Source organism: Stenella coeruleoalba (genome assembly GCF_951394435.1).
Source record: "Stenella coeruleoalba genome assembly, chromosome: 10".
NCBI lineage: Eukaryota > Metazoa > Chordata > Mammalia > Artiodactyla > Delphinidae > Stenella > Stenella coeruleoalba.
In genome coordinates, this window is record NC_137156.1 from 26,262,288 (window position 1) to 26,279,754 (window position 17,467).

Below are 17,467 nucleotides of genomic sequence, written 5' to 3' on the forward strand. Positions count from 1 at the left end.
TATTGCCAGAGCTCATTAGCATAGTGTACCTTGACCTGGATTAGGGAACAGCAGCTTCTGCATAGAAAATGATCAGAGCTTGCTGGGACCTGAACCAGAGATGAGATTTTTATGACACAGTTTTGTCTACGTCTCCATAAGAAGTCAGAGGTAAGGAAACCATTACAAAGTTTCAGTTGTAAGATTAAAAAAAAAAAAATGGGGAAGTAATATACAGCATAGGAAATATAGTCAATAATATTATAATAATTTCATATGGTGACAGATGGTAACTTATGATGATCATTTTATGATGTATAAAAATATCGAATCACTACGTTGTACACCTGAAAGTAATATTGTAAATCAATTATACATGAATTAAAAAAAAAAAGGTAAAGAAACCAGAAATCCTGAGGAGAGACAAATGTAAGGGATGTGATAATGGCCACCTCATTTCTACAGGGTTTCATTTGTTCTGGTCGGTTTTCTGTAGAAATAATGAAACTTGAACAAGTTTCAAGCTTGGCCCAAGTTGCTTTGAAAAAAGAAAGTCTTGACAAATGGAGTTTTTTAATCCTAGAGGAAAACTGAATTGGCTTGTTTATGTTTTAAAGGCTGTAAACCATCTTTTCTTCTCTCCTGTGTTTTGGTCTTAACTTTCAGAGAAATATTAAGTTCATGTTCATTCATTTGTCAAGAATTTATATCAGAAAAAAATCGAAAAAGCAATGTCGTTTTTCTGCAGCAGGATTTTTGATTCCCCTTCCCTTAATTTAAAAACAAAAGAATTATATCTATTTACATTGCCTAGGCTTAAAACAATGTCTTTGATTTTTTGAAATGTGAATCTTGTTATTCAAGGTTTTTTAAAAGGTCAACCTGTTCCAGTTAGCTGTAACAAATTTTAGACCATCCAAGTTACTGTTGTTAATGTTAAAGAGTACATAAAACCGTTGCTATCACATTTATCCTTGATATTTGCGTCTAACATACTTGTTTAAGTCTATGGCATCATTTCTTCAGTAACTTAGTGTTTATTTGCCAGACATAGAATTTGATTTAAAACTCAATGGGGATTTAATCTTGCACATCAGTGTTTGAACTGGGGGGCAAGGGTTTCATCTTTTTGAGTCTTGGACCACTAAGTTGTAGGTGAGTGTGGGTAGGTGCATTAGGGAAGGAAGAGACTCCTATTAGATTGTTATTTAGTGGCCAAGAACTTCATTTACATGTTCAGGTCAACAGTCTTCTATATCCATACACTTGCCCTCAGTACATCTCAGTGAGTGACAAGTATTAAGGTTACATAAAGCTAAGTAACTGAGGAACAGAGTGCATGGGACTTCCTAAGGTTGAGACTATTAAACTAACTTGTGGTTTGAGTGATTTTTAAATAGTTCTATGTAACATCATTATGGCCCTTGTTTTTTACTACTTTTTTTTTTTTTTTTTTTTGCGGTACGCGGGCCTCTCACTGTTGTGGCCTCTCCCTCTCCCGTTGCGGAGCACAGGCTCCAGACGCGCAGGCTCAGCGGCCATGGCTCACGGGCCCAGCCGCTCCGCGGCGTGTGGGATCTTCCCGGACCGGGGCACGAACCCGTGTCCCCTGCATCGGCAGGCGGACTCTCAACCACTGCGCCACCAGGGAAGCCCATGGCCCTTGTTTTTACTAGCGCACCAGTGAATGGAAATGTCACACACGTAAACGTGTTTTACTTCATATTCTGCTAACAAGCACATTTCATCTCAAAATGATTGTCTTTTTTTTCCCCCAGACTTGAACCCTTTAAATTTCTTTCCTTCTTTTTTTTTTCCTTTTCTTTTCTTTTTCTTTTCCTTCTTTCTTTCCTTTTTTTTGGTGGGGGGTAAATCCCCTTTAACCAATTATAACTAGAAACTAGTATTTCTCATGGTGGAAAAAAAACACAGTTTGCACAAACAATTTTGAACATCTATTGTTTATACAATACAATTTAATCAGAGTAAAGTCAGACAGAATTTTCTTGTAGGGGGCAGGGAAGAGTGAGATTGCTAAAGATAAAGCCAGAAAGTCTTGAAGGGTGCTTTGAATTAAACAAAGTTGAGAAACACTATTTTAGAGCAATAGTTCTCAGTTTTTACCCCCAGGGGACATTTGGCAATGTCTGGAGATATTTTTTAACAAGGAGGGGTGGGTTGCCACTGACATCTAATGGGCAGAGACCAAGGATGCTGTTGAACATCCTACAATGCACAAGGTAACCTCCACCACAAAGAGTTATCAGGTTTGAAATGTCAATATCGCCAAGGTTTTAGAGGAGTCTATCGTTTGATGATATTTGAAGATATAAAATACATACTGGATCGTTCATCTCTATGGAAATTTAGATTTTAAAAAAGACTTCTAGACACATCTGGTTGTGATGTTCCCCTCTTGTAACACACCCCAGGTTAGCTAATTTATGAAGGTGTATCCATGGAAACAACTCTAAGCCAGTTATCCCTCCTGCCCCAACACAGGTACACGGAGGATAAGGTTTTAACCATTGGCTACAGGTGACAACGGTCCTTACTAAGGCCTTCCTGCTTGGGGCTAGCAATGAGGAAGGAAGCCTAAATCTGAGAGTGAAAGTGATGATCTCCTTTTGATTTCCCAAGGTCAAGCTTTATTTCAGCAAGGTCACTAAGGGCTCCTACATTTTGGTTTTGTTTGTATGTTGGTGCTTGCCAAAATATCAATGAAACAGGCTTTTCTGGCAGACGAGCACTGATTTTTATCACTTTAATGGTCAGTATTACTGTCATTTATTTTTTAGTGTCAGAAGACAGTCCACTGGTCTAAACTGCCTGGGCGGACTAATCCAACTGTGTTAAGAGCCTTTGAGAGCAAAATTCTCAAGCACTCCTGAGGGCAGTTGGACAGACGGAAACCTGTGGGCGACCCGACTTTAACATGGAACTTGAGAACGTTGATTCTGAGGACAAAGAGACGTTAAGCTGGGATATTAATGATATGAAACTGCCACAGGTATGTACTTGCTTTAACACCGGCTTCAGCATTTGGCTGTGAAGCCTTGACCGGTAACTTGCTAAGACCTGGAAGGAACTTGGTGAGGGTCCCAGCTGGGTAAACACTTCTCCTCCAGAGCTTCGGCTGGACATCTGACTGAGGACTTTTGAGAGGAGGTGCTAAGATCTATGAATTGAGCAAGCCCTTACCGACCAGACTCACCCGGTTACAGACAGAAGCAAAGAAAATGTTACTTCCCTTCTCTTTCAAAGTTGGCTTGGCTCACATGACACCCGCCTGCTAGCTAGTAAAACAAAATCCACGCTAATGTGTTTGTCCATAGATCGACCCTCTGTAATGCACAGGCTCCCATACTACCTTATTTGCTATAGTCATGGGTTTAACCTAAATCTGTCACTGGAATGTCCCGGTGAGAGTGCTCTTCTAGACCTTTTGTAACTAGTACACAGTCCACAGACATGGGGCTCCTCTCCAACTACAGAGTGACTTTCATTTCATGTTTTCTTTGCTTTATCTTTGGCAGTTGACTTTTTTTTTTTGGCTGCCTCGGGTCTTATGTGCGGCGCATTGCATGGGCTTTTCATTGTGGTGCGAGGGCTTCTCTCTAGTTGTGGCATGTGGGTTTTCTCTAAGTTGTGGTGCGAGGGCTCCAGAGCATGTGGGCTGTGTAGTTTGCGGTACACAGGCTCTCTAGTTGAGGCTCGGGGGCTCAGTAGTTGTGGTGCGCGGGCTTAGTTGCCCCAAGACACGTGGGATCTTAGTTCCCTGACCAGGGATTGAACCCACAACCCGTGCATTGGAAGGCAGATTCCTTACCACTGGACCACCTGGGAAGTCCCAGCAATTGACATTTTAAACTCTTACTTTGGTGGAAAACATTAGTTGTTTTAATTTTTTTTTTTTTTTTTTTTTTTTGGCCACGCCACATGGCATGTGGGATCTTAGTTCCCCAACCAGGGACTGAACCCCGGCAGTGAAAGCACCAAGTCCTAACCACTGGACTGACAGGGAATTCCCAACATTAGTTGTTTAAAACTGACTTTCTTGACCTCCCTTTTTGGCCTTTCTTCCAGTGAAGAATGTTTTCACTGGAAATTGTTGGGAAAGGTGGTTGGGAAAGCTAAGACTGGGAGACCACCAGTACCATCTAGTGAAAGGCCAAGCTCATCTGCCTGATTCTGGAGAACAAGAGATTTGAACTATCCCAAGCAGGGGAGAGGGAATGGAGATCCCACAGTCTTGATTTATAATCATTCCAGATTTCACTCTAATGAAGGCTTCCAGATCATTCCAAATTTCACTCTAGTGAAGTGTTTCTTTATAGATTTTTTTTTTTTTTTTTTTTTTTTTGCCAAGCCCTGTGGTATGCGGGATCTTATTTCTCTGACCAGGGATTGAACCTGTGCCCCCTGCCATGGAAGCGCAGTCTTAACTGCTGGACCACCAGGGAAGTCCCCCAAGTGTTTCTTCTGTTTCTTTTTGTTTACCCTTAAATCTCCTCCCGTGTTATCTCTGGGTAGGTCTTAGAAAAGCTGGGAAGCACCAAGTATGCCCTACTTTCCATCCATTTAAGGATGGTTCAATACACTACAGCTAAATCATGCAAATATCTATTTTAAGGATTTATCTTTGTAGTTGCTTGTAATTGGTTTACAATAGTTGTAGCTGTTTTAGAGGAAACTTTAAGGTAAATTTTAATTACTCCTGGCTCAGGGACCCATATTCCTAATTCATGATTGCAGCTCTCAAATAGAGAAGATGGACATCCTCAAAAACAAGAGTTGAAGGAAGCAGGTACATAGATGATTTTGCAAAGTCACATCGTAGAGTAGGAGCTTTAATGGGGTCTAAGAACCCTCTGAAGTGACGGGCAACACTGTACTAACGTTTATTTTTTCTGGGACAGAGGATTCATATCTTTCATCAAATCTGTAGACAAAAGGAAGAAACACTTCCCTGGAGGGGATCTCAGGGCTCATAAAAGTTCATGTTCCAACATGAATTTTCCAAAACTCAAGCATTCTCAGCTATCCAAGACATTAAAATGAGACATTTACAATAAAAATACACATTCAACTTTGGAAGTGTATCATTTTTAGTTCGTAGAAAAAGTTTGATTGTTCGTGGAAATAGGTAAGTGCCCTTCAATTCGTTAAATATGCCAGGGAAATGATTAAAAGAGCAAAATATTCCTTAGTATTTTCTGAGCAGAGTCAAACTCTCCTTATCTGGGTTTATACTGGCTTTGGAATCGTATCAAGACCTAGTTGAGGTGAAAAATAAAAGGTCTTGGAAGGATTTCCAAGCACAGTAGATTTTATGCTTCAAGAGTGTTTCTGAAGGCAGAGTGGTGTATGGTGAGAACAGGGCTAGGAGACCAAGTCCTGGCTTTGAATTCCAGTCCTGCCTCTTTTTATTTGTAGAATTTCACGGGGTGGTTTAGCTTTTCTGAGGCTCCCTTTCCTCTTCTGATAATGAAGTGCTTGCACTAAATAGTCTCTTACGGACCCTTTCAGTTCTAAGAGTCTAGGATTCGGTGACCTGAGATTTGGAAGACGGCCTGCACCCTAGAATGGGGGCCGGGTGCCAACCACAGGGCCTGGTACGTGTTAAACACAAACAACAAATACGAAATTCACGAGTGATTGGCTCTATGGCTTATCTGTGTGACTCTAAACCAATCTATTTTCTTAAGTCTTCATTACCTCCTCTGTAAAATGAAAATAGTAATTCCTTAGATACCTTTCTTAAATGTCTAAGCTGTTTAGAACAAATGTGTTCTATAGTGTGTAAGTTACAAGGAATTTTAATGGATGCTGCGAAGGAAGAAAAGGACTAAGTTCATGAAGTTAAGCCAATTTTTTTTTTGGCCACACTGCATCATGCAGGATCTTAGTTCTGACCAGGGATCGAACCCGTGCCCCCTGCAGTGGAAGCGCGGAGTCCTAACCACTGGACCGCCAGTTTCTCTACTGCCAACATGGTGCCTTTCTTACTGCACTGGCGGCTCTCCCAAGAGGAAGTTGTTGGCATTGTTGCCCTATCATAGTTTTGACTACAGAGCCCTTTTTTCATGGAGCCCCTTGGGCGATGAGTGTGCCTCAGACCATCTGTTCGAGAATTAAAACATATGTTTTAAAGGATTACATCTATAATAACATGCACTGGCTTATTACTATTATACATTTCCCCAATTTCATTCTTTTTCCCACCCATACAAAGAATTTACAGTTTATTGTTCATATTTTTATATTCTTGCCAGGATTCCTGCAAATTCCTGTAGCTTGTAGACAAATTCCTTTCTTATTAATGCACCCCCCTGCTTCAAGTTTTGAGATGGTTACAAGAGTGCTCACTGCATCTTTTGGTCCTGGGAACTCCATAGCCCTTTGTACATCCCAGATAGATCACGATCTGTGGGTTAATTTTTGGCAACAGTGAACAATGACATCCTTATCAGGATAGCAGAGATTTTTGAGTGCTGGGGATGTGCCAGACACCATAGCAGGCTCAGGGATACAGGGGCCGTTAAGCTATGCTAACTTTCACGGAAGGGCTCATGATCTTCTGGGCCAGTGAAGCAATACCAGTGTCCAAACAGAGAATCGATGCTGTGTAGAAAAATGCCGGAGGCGCTGAAAGAGGACGTACGTAATTCAGCATGACTCAGGCATGGGGAGCAAGGCGTAACATCTGGCAAAAGTCTCTCTGGACACATACATTGTAAAAGGTGAGAGGATTAGGGCAGGTGAAGATAAGAAAATCCAGGCAGAGTAGAGCACTTTGAAGACTGTTCAAAGGCTACCTATGGGGAAGCTGTGCACAGACAGCAAGGGGATCTGGGAGGCTACCGGCGTGAAAGGTGGTTTGGACGCAGGCTATCCTAAGATGATTCAGTTATTTTATTTTATTTTATTTTTAAAATTTTTTTAAAGCATTCTTTTTTTAAAAAAAATTTATTTAATTATTTGGCTGTCCCAGGTCTTAGTTGTGGCGCACGGGATCTTCAATCTTCTTTGCGGCATACAAACTCTTAGTTGCCGCATGTGGGATATAGTTCCTTGATCAGGGATCGAACCTGGGCCCCCTGCATTGGGAGCATGGACCCTTAGCCACTGGACCACCGGGGAAGTCCCAATTCAGTTTTGTTTTTTTTTTTAAAGGCAGTGGGAAGCCGTTAGGCTTGTTGAGCTGGAAAGCATCATGATCAGATCTAGGGCTTGGATGGTCTCTTGCCCTCACTAAATCATCCCTCCGTGGATTTGTTTCATGTGTTCTTCTCCCTGCTTTAAGCTGCATGTATGTCTTTATAAACCTTCATTCACTCGTTTCTGATCACTTGTCTAGCTTCTGATTATTTTGATACCGCTTCTCCTTTATCCAGCCTCCACAGAGTCAGGCCAGAACTGCAGGCACTTAACTTACTCAAAACCATCATTGATAAAAGCAAAGAGTTACTCATGAAAAGTTAGAAATTAAAATAAACAGAAGATCTGAAAAGAAAAAAATGTTTTGTGGGGATTTGCTAAACAAGATTAAGAAATAATTATTCTTCCTTTTAAAAGTTTCCTCTCTAGTGCCTTAAACCTGGGAGCTTTTCAGAGTTCCTTATCATTCAGTTGACACCTGGGTTCCTTTGCATCACTGGAATCTGGGTTTTCTCATAGCTGCAAAGTCAAAAAATGTCAAAAAATGTCAAAAATCTCACTAAGTATCCAGGTCAAAAGACTGGTCATAAATAAATAGGCAAGAGAATATCTTGATGTAAGTACACTTACTCTTAAGTAATTTTCTTGAGGTCATACTTTGTCAATCTTATTACTGCATTATTAATGGAACTGGAAAACTAGGGTACCAGTGGAGGAGCTGTTGAAAAAAAATGCTTAACAGACCTTGGAATGTAGAACGTTTTGCGGGCTTTAAAACAAACCTCAACAATGCTAAAATAATCAAAAACACAGAATGTGTTCTCCAACTACAATGGATGCAAACTAGAAATTAATAGCAAAAGGCAACAGGAAAATCTGTAGATACATGGAAACTAAACAATGTATTTCTAAATAATCCATCAAAGAGGAAACCTCAAAGGGAGATCAAAATATATATTAACCTGAGAGAGAGAAAAAAGACAGTGGAACTCATTTCTTCCTCCACAGGCAGGGAGTACTGGCTTTAACTGGAGTGTTTGAGCCGCTCTCACAGACACTGTCATTCCTCCTGGTTGGTGGAATCTATGCCACTGACCAGACTGAAGGGGCCCCTCACCTTTAAAACATGAAAATCTCAGCTTTCCTTCAAGTCCACCTCACCCTTTTCTCTGCTGCCCTGACAACTGTGCTTTGTATTTGAAGAATTCAAATCCACAGTCCAAATTGCTAAAGGTTCATAGTTTAACATTTTAACCTACATTTTTATTATTTCAGAAGATAAAATATTATGTTTTCTGTAGCATTTCTGTGGCAGAAGACAAGAGAGCACTGTTTAGAGCTTTAGGTCAGAAGGAAGAGAAGAGAAGCGGGTGGAGGAAGGAGACAGGCCTGCCTGCGGGGTTGCCTGAGGTCTTCTCCTCACCCCGGGCATTGAGTCTTGTCCAGCTCAGAATCACCAGGGAAGTCGGGGAGAGAGGGAAAGAACTGGAAAAAACAGCTCATTCAGCATCTTGGCCTGGCCAGGCCTCTTTCCTAGACACTCGACTGTAATTGCCCGATGGACCAGAGGGGACTCCTCCGGATGCCATCCCCCTTCTTCCTGCCCTTTTCGAGCAGCATTCCCTTCCCACGCTACAGGGCAGCAGCGGAGGGGCATTGTCACTGCTGAGAAAGGTCACTAACAAGATCTGCACCAATTAAGCTTTTGTTTTATAGGGGCTTGGATTCCTGTCGAGCATGAAGTGACCTCTCTGGGGGTCATCTCTGTCCTAAAAGCTGGTGGCCCTCACAATCATACTGGCTGGTGTGTGTGGCCCCAGATCCGACAGAGTAACAGCTAACACTGATGTGGAGCTTGCTGTGTGCCAGGCACTGGTTTTATTTTATTTTGTTTTTAGAAATTGAAGTATAGTTGATTTACAATGTAGTGTCTGGTATGCAGCAAAGTGATTCATATATATACATATATATATATATTCTTTTTCATATTCTTTTCCATTATGGTTTATTATAGGATATTGAATACAGTTCCCTATGCCAAACACTGTTTTTTTTAAAAATATTTATTTATTTAATTTATTTATTTAATTTATATTTTTGGCTGCGTCGGGTCTTAGTTGTGGCACGCGAGATCTTCGTTGAGGCACATGAGATCTTTCGTTGCAGCACGCGGGCTTCTCTCTAGTTGTAGTATGTGGGTTTTCTCTCTCTAGTTGCGGCACGCAGGCTCCAGGTTATGTGGGCTCTGTACTGCGGCACACGGGCTCTCTCACGGAGGCGCATCGTAGTTCCCCGACCAGGGATCTAACCCGCGTACCCTGCATTGGAAGACGGATCCTTTACCACTGGGCCACCAGGGAAGTCCCTGTTTTTGTTTTTGTTTTCTTTTCCACTATAGTTTATTACAAGATATTGAATGTAGTCCCCTGTGATATACGGTAGGAGCTTGCTGTTTATCATATATATGGTAGTTTATATCTGCTAATCCCAAACTCCTAGTTTAGCCACCACCGCCCCCTTTGGTAACCATAAGTTTGTTTTCTATGTCTGTAAGTCTATTTCTGTTTTGTAAATAAGTTCATTTGTATCTTTTTTTTTTTTTTTTAGATTCCATGTATAGGTGATATCATATGGTATTTGCCTTTCTCTGACTTTCTTCACTTAGTATGATAATCTCTAGGTCCATCCTTGTTGCTGCAAATGACACTATTTCATTCTTTTTAATGGCTGAGTAATATTCCATTGCGTAGATATACTACATCTCCTTCATCCATTCATCTGTCGATGGACACTTAGGTTGCTTCCATGTCTTGGCTGTTGTGAATAGCAGGCACTGTTTTGAATGCTCTGTGTGTGCTAACTCGTTCAGTCTTTCTTCACAGCATCCCTGCCAGGCAGGTGGTCCTGTGACCTCCATCTCACAGAGCAGGAAGTGGAGCCCTGAGAGGGAAGGAACTATTGTAAAGCCCTCACCCAGGGCCTTCACAGGCTGTGCTCTTACCAGGGGCTGGTAAGCTCTCTGTGAAGGGCCAGATAGGAACTATTTTAGGCTTTGTGGACCATACAGTCTCGGCTGCGACTACTGGACTCTGCCATGGTGTGTAAATGTATCCGCAGACAACACTTGAACGAACACGGCTGGGTTCCAATAAAACTTGATTTATGAAAACAGGCATTGGGCTGGATTAGGCCCATGGCCCTAGTTTTCAGACCACAACTCTTCGCTATTAACTAGTACTAACTCTCATGTACATAAGACCTCTCATTTCTATTTCCTCAGACCCACCTCAGTTCCCATGAAGTTCCGTAAAATGACAACTATCATTAATTATATAAAATTTACAGTTCACAGCACATCTGCTCTCCACAGTACTTTTGTGAAGCATGTTTTATCAATGTCCCCATTTTAGAGAATAGCAAAATTCAGCTTCAGAGACAGTCACCGGCCCCGAGTCTCACATTACAAAGTTCTTTGGCATGTTCTAAACTTGAAATCTAACTGAAGAGACACCGACTTCCCTGAGTAGCTTTTCCATCCTAATGATGTTTACTTTTTTTCCTTCTCAAACGTCTTGTCTTTCCTTTCTCATATCCTATGCTGTGTCTTCTTGTTGGGGAAGCAAAGCAGAGGCACCCTGATCTCTCTTCCTGGAGCTTCTAGAATCTTCTACCATAATCTTCTATAATCTTCTTGCTGAAAATGTTCTTATACTAAGGCTCTGGAAGCCACGGGGGTGGGCACAGCCTACATTTGACTACTGAGACCCCTTAATGATTCTCACCCTAAGAATCTGTCAAACGCCACATCCTTTTGAGCCACAACTTCAGTGACTAACATTTATTCTGAGCTCCCTCCAGGCTAGGTGCTGTGCTAAGTAATTTTTATATATTATCCTATATAATTCTCAGACCCGCTTGAGGTGGGCAGGTCTAGTTAGTTATCTCTATTAGGCAGATAAAGAAACTGAGACACAGAAAGCTAAATAACTTATGCTATAAGGAGCGAGTATCCTGTGTCTCTGCCCACTCAAAGGAGAGTTTAGTTAGCTATTCATGGGCAGGGAATTGTGCCCGTCCTGGGCAAGAACACAGACGTTTCCAGTCAAAGTAAACTCTTCCTCACTCCTCTGCCCTGTTTGAGGCGCATGAACATGAGTGTAGAGCAAAGGGGAGAAAATCTCCACGGGGGACAAAGCGGCACTCCAGCCTTCCACCGCGCATCTCGGGTGGGTTCGTATAAACCCTCCGCTTTCTCAACAAGGTAACCACCGCCCGGCGGGAGACATTATCTCACTGCCCTGCCCCAGTGCTGTCCTCTTCATTGTGCAAGAGCACAGTCATGTTACTTCACCCTCCAACATTCTCAGTGAAACGGTCCTCACTCTTATCACCAAAGGCTAGAGAAACAGCGATCGGGGGAGAGGGGCGGCATCACAACTCACTCTGGTCCAGGGAGCAGATGTTGGGTGGACCCAGGAATCACGTGCTCGCGGCTGTGCTGCGTGTGCTCAGACCCTCACGGCGGAGTGAAATCCAGTTTGGTCTTTGCTAAAGGTCTCGTGCCCAGCTCTCGAGCGCCAAAAGCAGCTTTAAGCACAGTGCTGTTTTCCAGCTGAAACTATAATCATATTCTTTGTGTTTTCATCAGAATGTGAAAAAGACGGACTGGTTCCAGGAATGGCCAGATGCCTACGAGAAGCACATCTACAGCTCGGAGGACAGGAATGCGCAGCGGCACATGAGCAGCTGGGCCATGCGCAACACCAACAATCACAACTCCCGCATCCTCAAGAAGTCCTGCCTGGGCGTGGTGGTCTGCAGCCGCGACTGCCTCGTCGCTGAGGGCCGCAAGGTCTACCTGAGGCCTGCCATCTGCGACAAGGCCCGGCAGAAGCAGCAGAGTGAGTGGGGCTCCTGCCCCGAGGGGCCACGACGTCCGTCCCCGCACCTCCCAAGGGCCCATCCTTCGCACTGGAGGGTGGTGGAGACCAAGGCCGGTCCTTTAGGTTATCTTAAGGAAAGTCAGCCAGCTCCCTGGGCTCCCGTATCCGTGCCAAAGATCTGCCACGCCCAGGGCACCCACCATTAACCTCCCTCGGGTTAAGACGCCTGACTCGGGGCCTCTGTTAAAAGGAAGACACATCACTTAGGGAACTAACGTTAATTCACCAGCACACCCACCTAAAGTTTAAGAGAAAGCTGTGTATCACGCTCGCCACCTCACATCTTGGGGAATGGGGTCCCCAAAATGATCTCAATGAGTGCTTTGATCTAGAGTGGAAGCCGGGACTGACTCTGAGGTTAGACTCAATTCCATGCCATTTAGGTTCATGCATAATCACATGCTGAGATAATTCTTCATTTTGTTTTTTATCATATTCATCAGATTGTGAAATAGATGCATTTGGCATTCCCTGTGCCTTGCCCGCTTCAGACCTCAAGTTACTTCAGGTTCTTTCCTTGTAATTTGTTTTCAGAACTTGCTCTCAGGGCAGGATCTGGTATCAGTCATTTACACTTCAGTGAAAATTTAGTAGCTGCGTTCTCTCCGTCATGTGGTTTTGCTCCTTGACCCTTAGTTCTAATTGTGAAGTGAAAGAATTTTTTTCTGCTTCTCTACAAAGAATTTCAAGTATCAGTAAATAAGGAGGGAGGGATTTTTTTTTTTTTTTTTTTTTTTTTTTTTTTGCTCAAAGGAGCTCTCCCCTGTCCTGTAAAATATCCCGCTCTGTAGGCAACTGCTTCCTCTACCACATGTGAAAGTGACCTGCGCTGCTTTGGTGGTCTGGCCTCCTAGGCTCAGGGGTCATGGCCAGTGTACGAAAGCCTATAAAACTGTACCCAGGTGGATTCTCTGCCATCCAGGAATCTGAAATTGGCAGGGCCGCACAGACTTAGGTCACCTTCCTAAGTCGCCTTCCTCTGCTCCTTTGTAGGGAAACACTGTCCCAACTGCGATGGGCCCCTGAAGCTCGTTCCCTGCCGAGGCCACGGGGGCTTTCCTGTCACTAACTTCTGGAGGCACGACGGACGCTTCATATTTTTCCAGGTTGGATTTGAGTTAGAGATTCCATTTCTCTTTAATTCAGGAACTCTTCACAGAGCACCAGCAGGAGTTTCCTCCAGGAAATGCACAGGTGGAGGGGAGCCTGCACCCTTCCTGGGGGACCCTCTGGGCGAGCAAACGTCTGTACCCCAAACCTTGAGACAGGAGTCAGGGGCTGGAGGCCAGGACAGGGGTGGCTGCCCCTGCCTCAGGCTCCGAAGGGGATGCTGCGGTCGGTAATCTGCTTAGGCAAGCACTGGCCTTCCACAGACCCGGCTCTGTAAACGTGGACACATTGCTTTATGCCCCTAAGCCCCAGTTTTCTGTAAAATGTGTTAAGAAGTCCTCATGGGGGAGGTGGTAGAAACAGTGGCCTCTGAGAGTTGGACTGCCTGGGTTTGAGTCCGTGCTAAAACTGTCTCTGAAAAGAAAATATTCTGATGTGTAGGGTTTGCCAGTTTCTGGGATATAACAATTCCCATCATGGCTGATATCAAGCCGGTTTTTTTTTTTTGTTTGTTTGAAAAAGCTAATTATTTTACTATATATTCTTTCATACTACTTATACGATCATAAGATTGAACATGGAGTTTCATGGCAAAGTACATTAAAAATTAATATTGAAGGTAAAAGAGAATAGAAGATATTAAGCTTGACAGAGGTTCTCTGGAAAGATTTCTTTGGTAGAAGTGTGCAAGATGAGCTGAAATTTTCTTTCCCTTCTTTCCTCTTTGTTAATTCGGTTTCTTCATCAAATATATATTTTTTAATTTTAATTTTATTGGAGTATAGTTGATTTACAATGTTGTGTTAGTTTCAGGTGTACAGCAAAGTGTCAAGCTGTTTTTACAACCAGCTCACGAATTCCTGAATGGCCAACAGTTGGCTTTCAGCCTGGCTGGCTCTGGCACACTTTGAATCCTAGCTCCCGCACGTACTAGGGGAGGTTTCCCAGGTGGTATAACCCCTCCATGCCTCCTGAGAAGGATGATAATGGTATAGCCCTCACAGCCTTGCGCCGAAGGTTCAGGGAGAATTATGTAATCAGCATTACTTGTCATCACTATGAATGTGACTTGGCCAGGCTGGGGAGAGACACCACGCAAGGAGGGAGCATCATCAGCAAAGGCAGGTGGGCAAGCAGGAGCGTGCCTGGGGGGCTTGGGAGCATCTTAAAAGGATGCTCCACCGAGGGGGAAAGGGCGGGTGCTGGGATGAATTGGGAGATATATATACCTCCATATACATATCTCCCATATATATTGACATATATACACTATTTTTTATACTATTGATACTATGTATAAAGTAGATAACTAATTAGAACCTATTGTATAGCACAGGGAAATCTACTCAATGCCCTGCAGTGACCTCAATGGGAAGGAAATCCAGAAAAGTGGGGATATATATATATACATATAGCTGATACACTTTGCTGTACAGTAGAAACTAACACAACATTGTAAAGCCGCTATACTCCAATAAAAATTAATTAAAACAAAAAAAAGCTTGCTCCAATCTTGTCTTAGTAGTCAACTGCAGCAATACCCAGTCCAATGGCAGGGCGCAGGATAAAGCTTTACGCACCGTGAAGCGCATCTAGTTATTTATTTCACTGCTTCGTCTCCTCTAAGTCCAAGGGAGAGCATGACCATCCAAAGCCAGAAACCAAACTGGAAGCCGAGGCCAGAAGAGCAATGAAGAAAGCGCACTCCGCGTCGTCCTCTGTCTCCTCGAAGATGAAGCAGGGCCCGCAGATAAAGGTAACCTTGCCCCATGCAGCTTCAAAACGTGCGACGACTTGCCACCCCTGTGGTGGCGGCAGTAGATTTCCCTGTCCCTTACCTTCGAATGAAGCCGAAAATCACATACCTTCAGGCTCACCTGTGAGTCAGCCTCTGCCAAAGAAACTGAATCTGCGGGTTTCCTCTTCATTTCTACCATCTTCGTAGCACGCCCTCAACTGTAAAGTCCATAGCATTTCAGAATCGTCTTCCCTACTACAATTAAAAAGAGACTCGAATTACTACTTAACCTATGTTTGGCTCTCTGTATTTCTGATAGAACCAAAATGAAATGATCTGCACAAAACATGAGCCTCGTGCTTTTTCATTCTTCCCTAAAGCAGATGATTTCCTCAGCGCACTCCACCAAGGTGAAATAACCAGGCAGCTTCTGAAAGCAGTGCTCATCCAGGGATGTGGGGCTGGAGGCTTCTTCCCGCAGTCAAACTGTGATGTGACGCTCATGGCTTTATGGGTGTCATTCTGTAGGTTTGTGGGTTTGTCTGCTTAATAGTGTTACTAATTCCTATACTTTTTCTACTGTCCAATGTTCCACATTTCAGGAGGACAGAAATGAAGCCAGTCCATCCCTGGAGGCTCTAAAGTACCTTAAGAAAACAAATTGTAATTTGAGTCTTTTGTAGGGAAATAGGAGCCCCTGAATCCCAATGACTGGTCTTATCCCATCTCCCAGCCCTGGGAGAAGTTGAAGGGTATTTCCTCCCACTCACCCTACCTGGTCACAGTCTTTCCAACCCCATTGGTCGATAGCTTTACATAAATAAGAGGATAACTTAATTCTCAACCAGATTCTTCCCTTGCGATTAACTGGAGGACAATTTACTTTCTCCATTGGTAAAAATAAGTCGACCACCTCGTATTCCAGAGATCTACAATTTAACAAAATGAGTTCAAAGTCTCTTGAGAAAAGAAATAAGCCCTGGTCTCATGGAATCCACACAGCACTAAAAAATAGAAACGTCAAGGAGGGAAATGTGGTTCCCCTGAGAGTTATACTGAGGATAAGGTAAAGCTTTGAAGATAAAGTTTGATTTTTCTTAAGTAGCCCCTTACAAGTTTCTCACAGAGTCAGTTAGGATATCAGACTTGCGTTTGCGGGGAAACATTTTAAACACACTCCTGTCTGAGTAAAGGGCAATTCGGCCCTTCCTGGTTGGTCAGATTCCAAACAGAAATGGCAGCAGCCTTTAGTTCTTCCAGGCCTTGGGTGCTTGTGCAAAGCCCTGCGTGTGTTTGTGCTTCAAGTATGCAAGGAATGAAGAAAATTTGCAGAGCACTTATTTGTGCAGGGTCACTCGTGGGTGCCTGGGGTAGTTAGGTCAGTTTAACTTATTAACATGAGTTTTCTCTTTCCTTTCCAGCCTCTTCCAGGTGAAACACAAAGTTGGGAAAGTTTAACTTGGTCTTTCCAGGAAGGTGTCCAATTGCCTGGTAGTTACAGTGGACATTTAATAGGTAACGCTCCCCAGCCGAAGGTACTGAATGATGGCTCGTCCTTCTCTGAGAGTTATGGTCTGGGGAGAACCTCTGACCCCAGAGAGCCCACTCCCACCTTGGGCCCCACTCAGCTTTACGAGAAATGCAATTTATCCAATAGTCGGGTCTCCAGCAGCCAGGACCTACTTCAGCCTCCTGTCTCTGGAGTCTTCTCTGATTACAGTGATCTGCAAACATGGAATAAAAATGTTGCTTTGGGGAGAAATCCTTCCAATGACAACAGTTGTCCCAGTTACCCTTTTCCTCTGACCAGCTGGCCTTACGACTTCTCCCCTTCCCAGAGCTCTTCAGAACCCTTTCTCCAGCAGATTCCCATGGAACCACCAGCACCCAAAACTAGCTGTCACCCCTTCTGGCCAAATCAAGGGGGTGAACTTTACGAAGAGAAGGTGCATGTGGATTTTAACAGCTACCACCCTTCCACCACTTGCCATTCACCTCAGGAAGACCCCTTTCTCCTCACCTACACCTCTCAGCCCCATCATCAATATTCTCTGCCTGGCAAGAGCAGCAAATGGGATTTTGACGAAGAAATGAGGTACATGGGTTTGGATCACTGCAACAACGAAATGCTTCTAAACCTCTGTCCTTTAAGATGATCCAAATCGGGAGACTTGTGCACTGCTGGTGGAAATGTCATTTCGTGCAGCCTCTGCGGCAAACAGTATGGAGGTTCCTCAAAAAATTAAAAGTAGAACTACCATATGAGCCAGCAATCCCACTTCTAGGTATATATCTGAAGGAAATGAAATCACTATCCCGAAGAGTTATCTGCGCCACCATGTTCATTGCAGCATTATTTACAATAGCCAAGACATGGAAACAACCTAAGACAGATGAATGGATAAAGACAACGTGGTGTGTATATATACACACAATGAAATACTATTGAGCCATAAAAAAACAGGAATCACGTCATTTACAACAACATGGATGGACCTTGAGGGCATTATGCTAAGTGAAATAAATCAGAGAAGGA

At 43.4% G+C, this 17,467-nt stretch overlaps 1 protein-coding gene across 1 annotated transcript; it reads left to right on the top strand.

Moving 5' to 3' along the window:
* Positions 1-2,914: 2,914 nt before the first annotated feature.
* On the top strand, positions 2,915-17,087 carry GCM1 (glial cells missing transcription factor 1; the record flags this gene model as incomplete). Its single annotated transcript, XM_079934000.1, has 5 exons — positions 2,915-2,989; positions 11,789-12,041; positions 13,077-13,189; positions 14,821-14,949; positions 16,353-17,087. The coding sequence occupies 5 exons, from the start codon at positions 2,915-2,917 to the stop codon at positions 17,085-17,087; spliced, it is 1,305 nt and encodes a 434-aa protein (XP_079790126.1).
* Between the last annotated feature and the right edge of the window lie 380 nt (positions 17,088-17,467).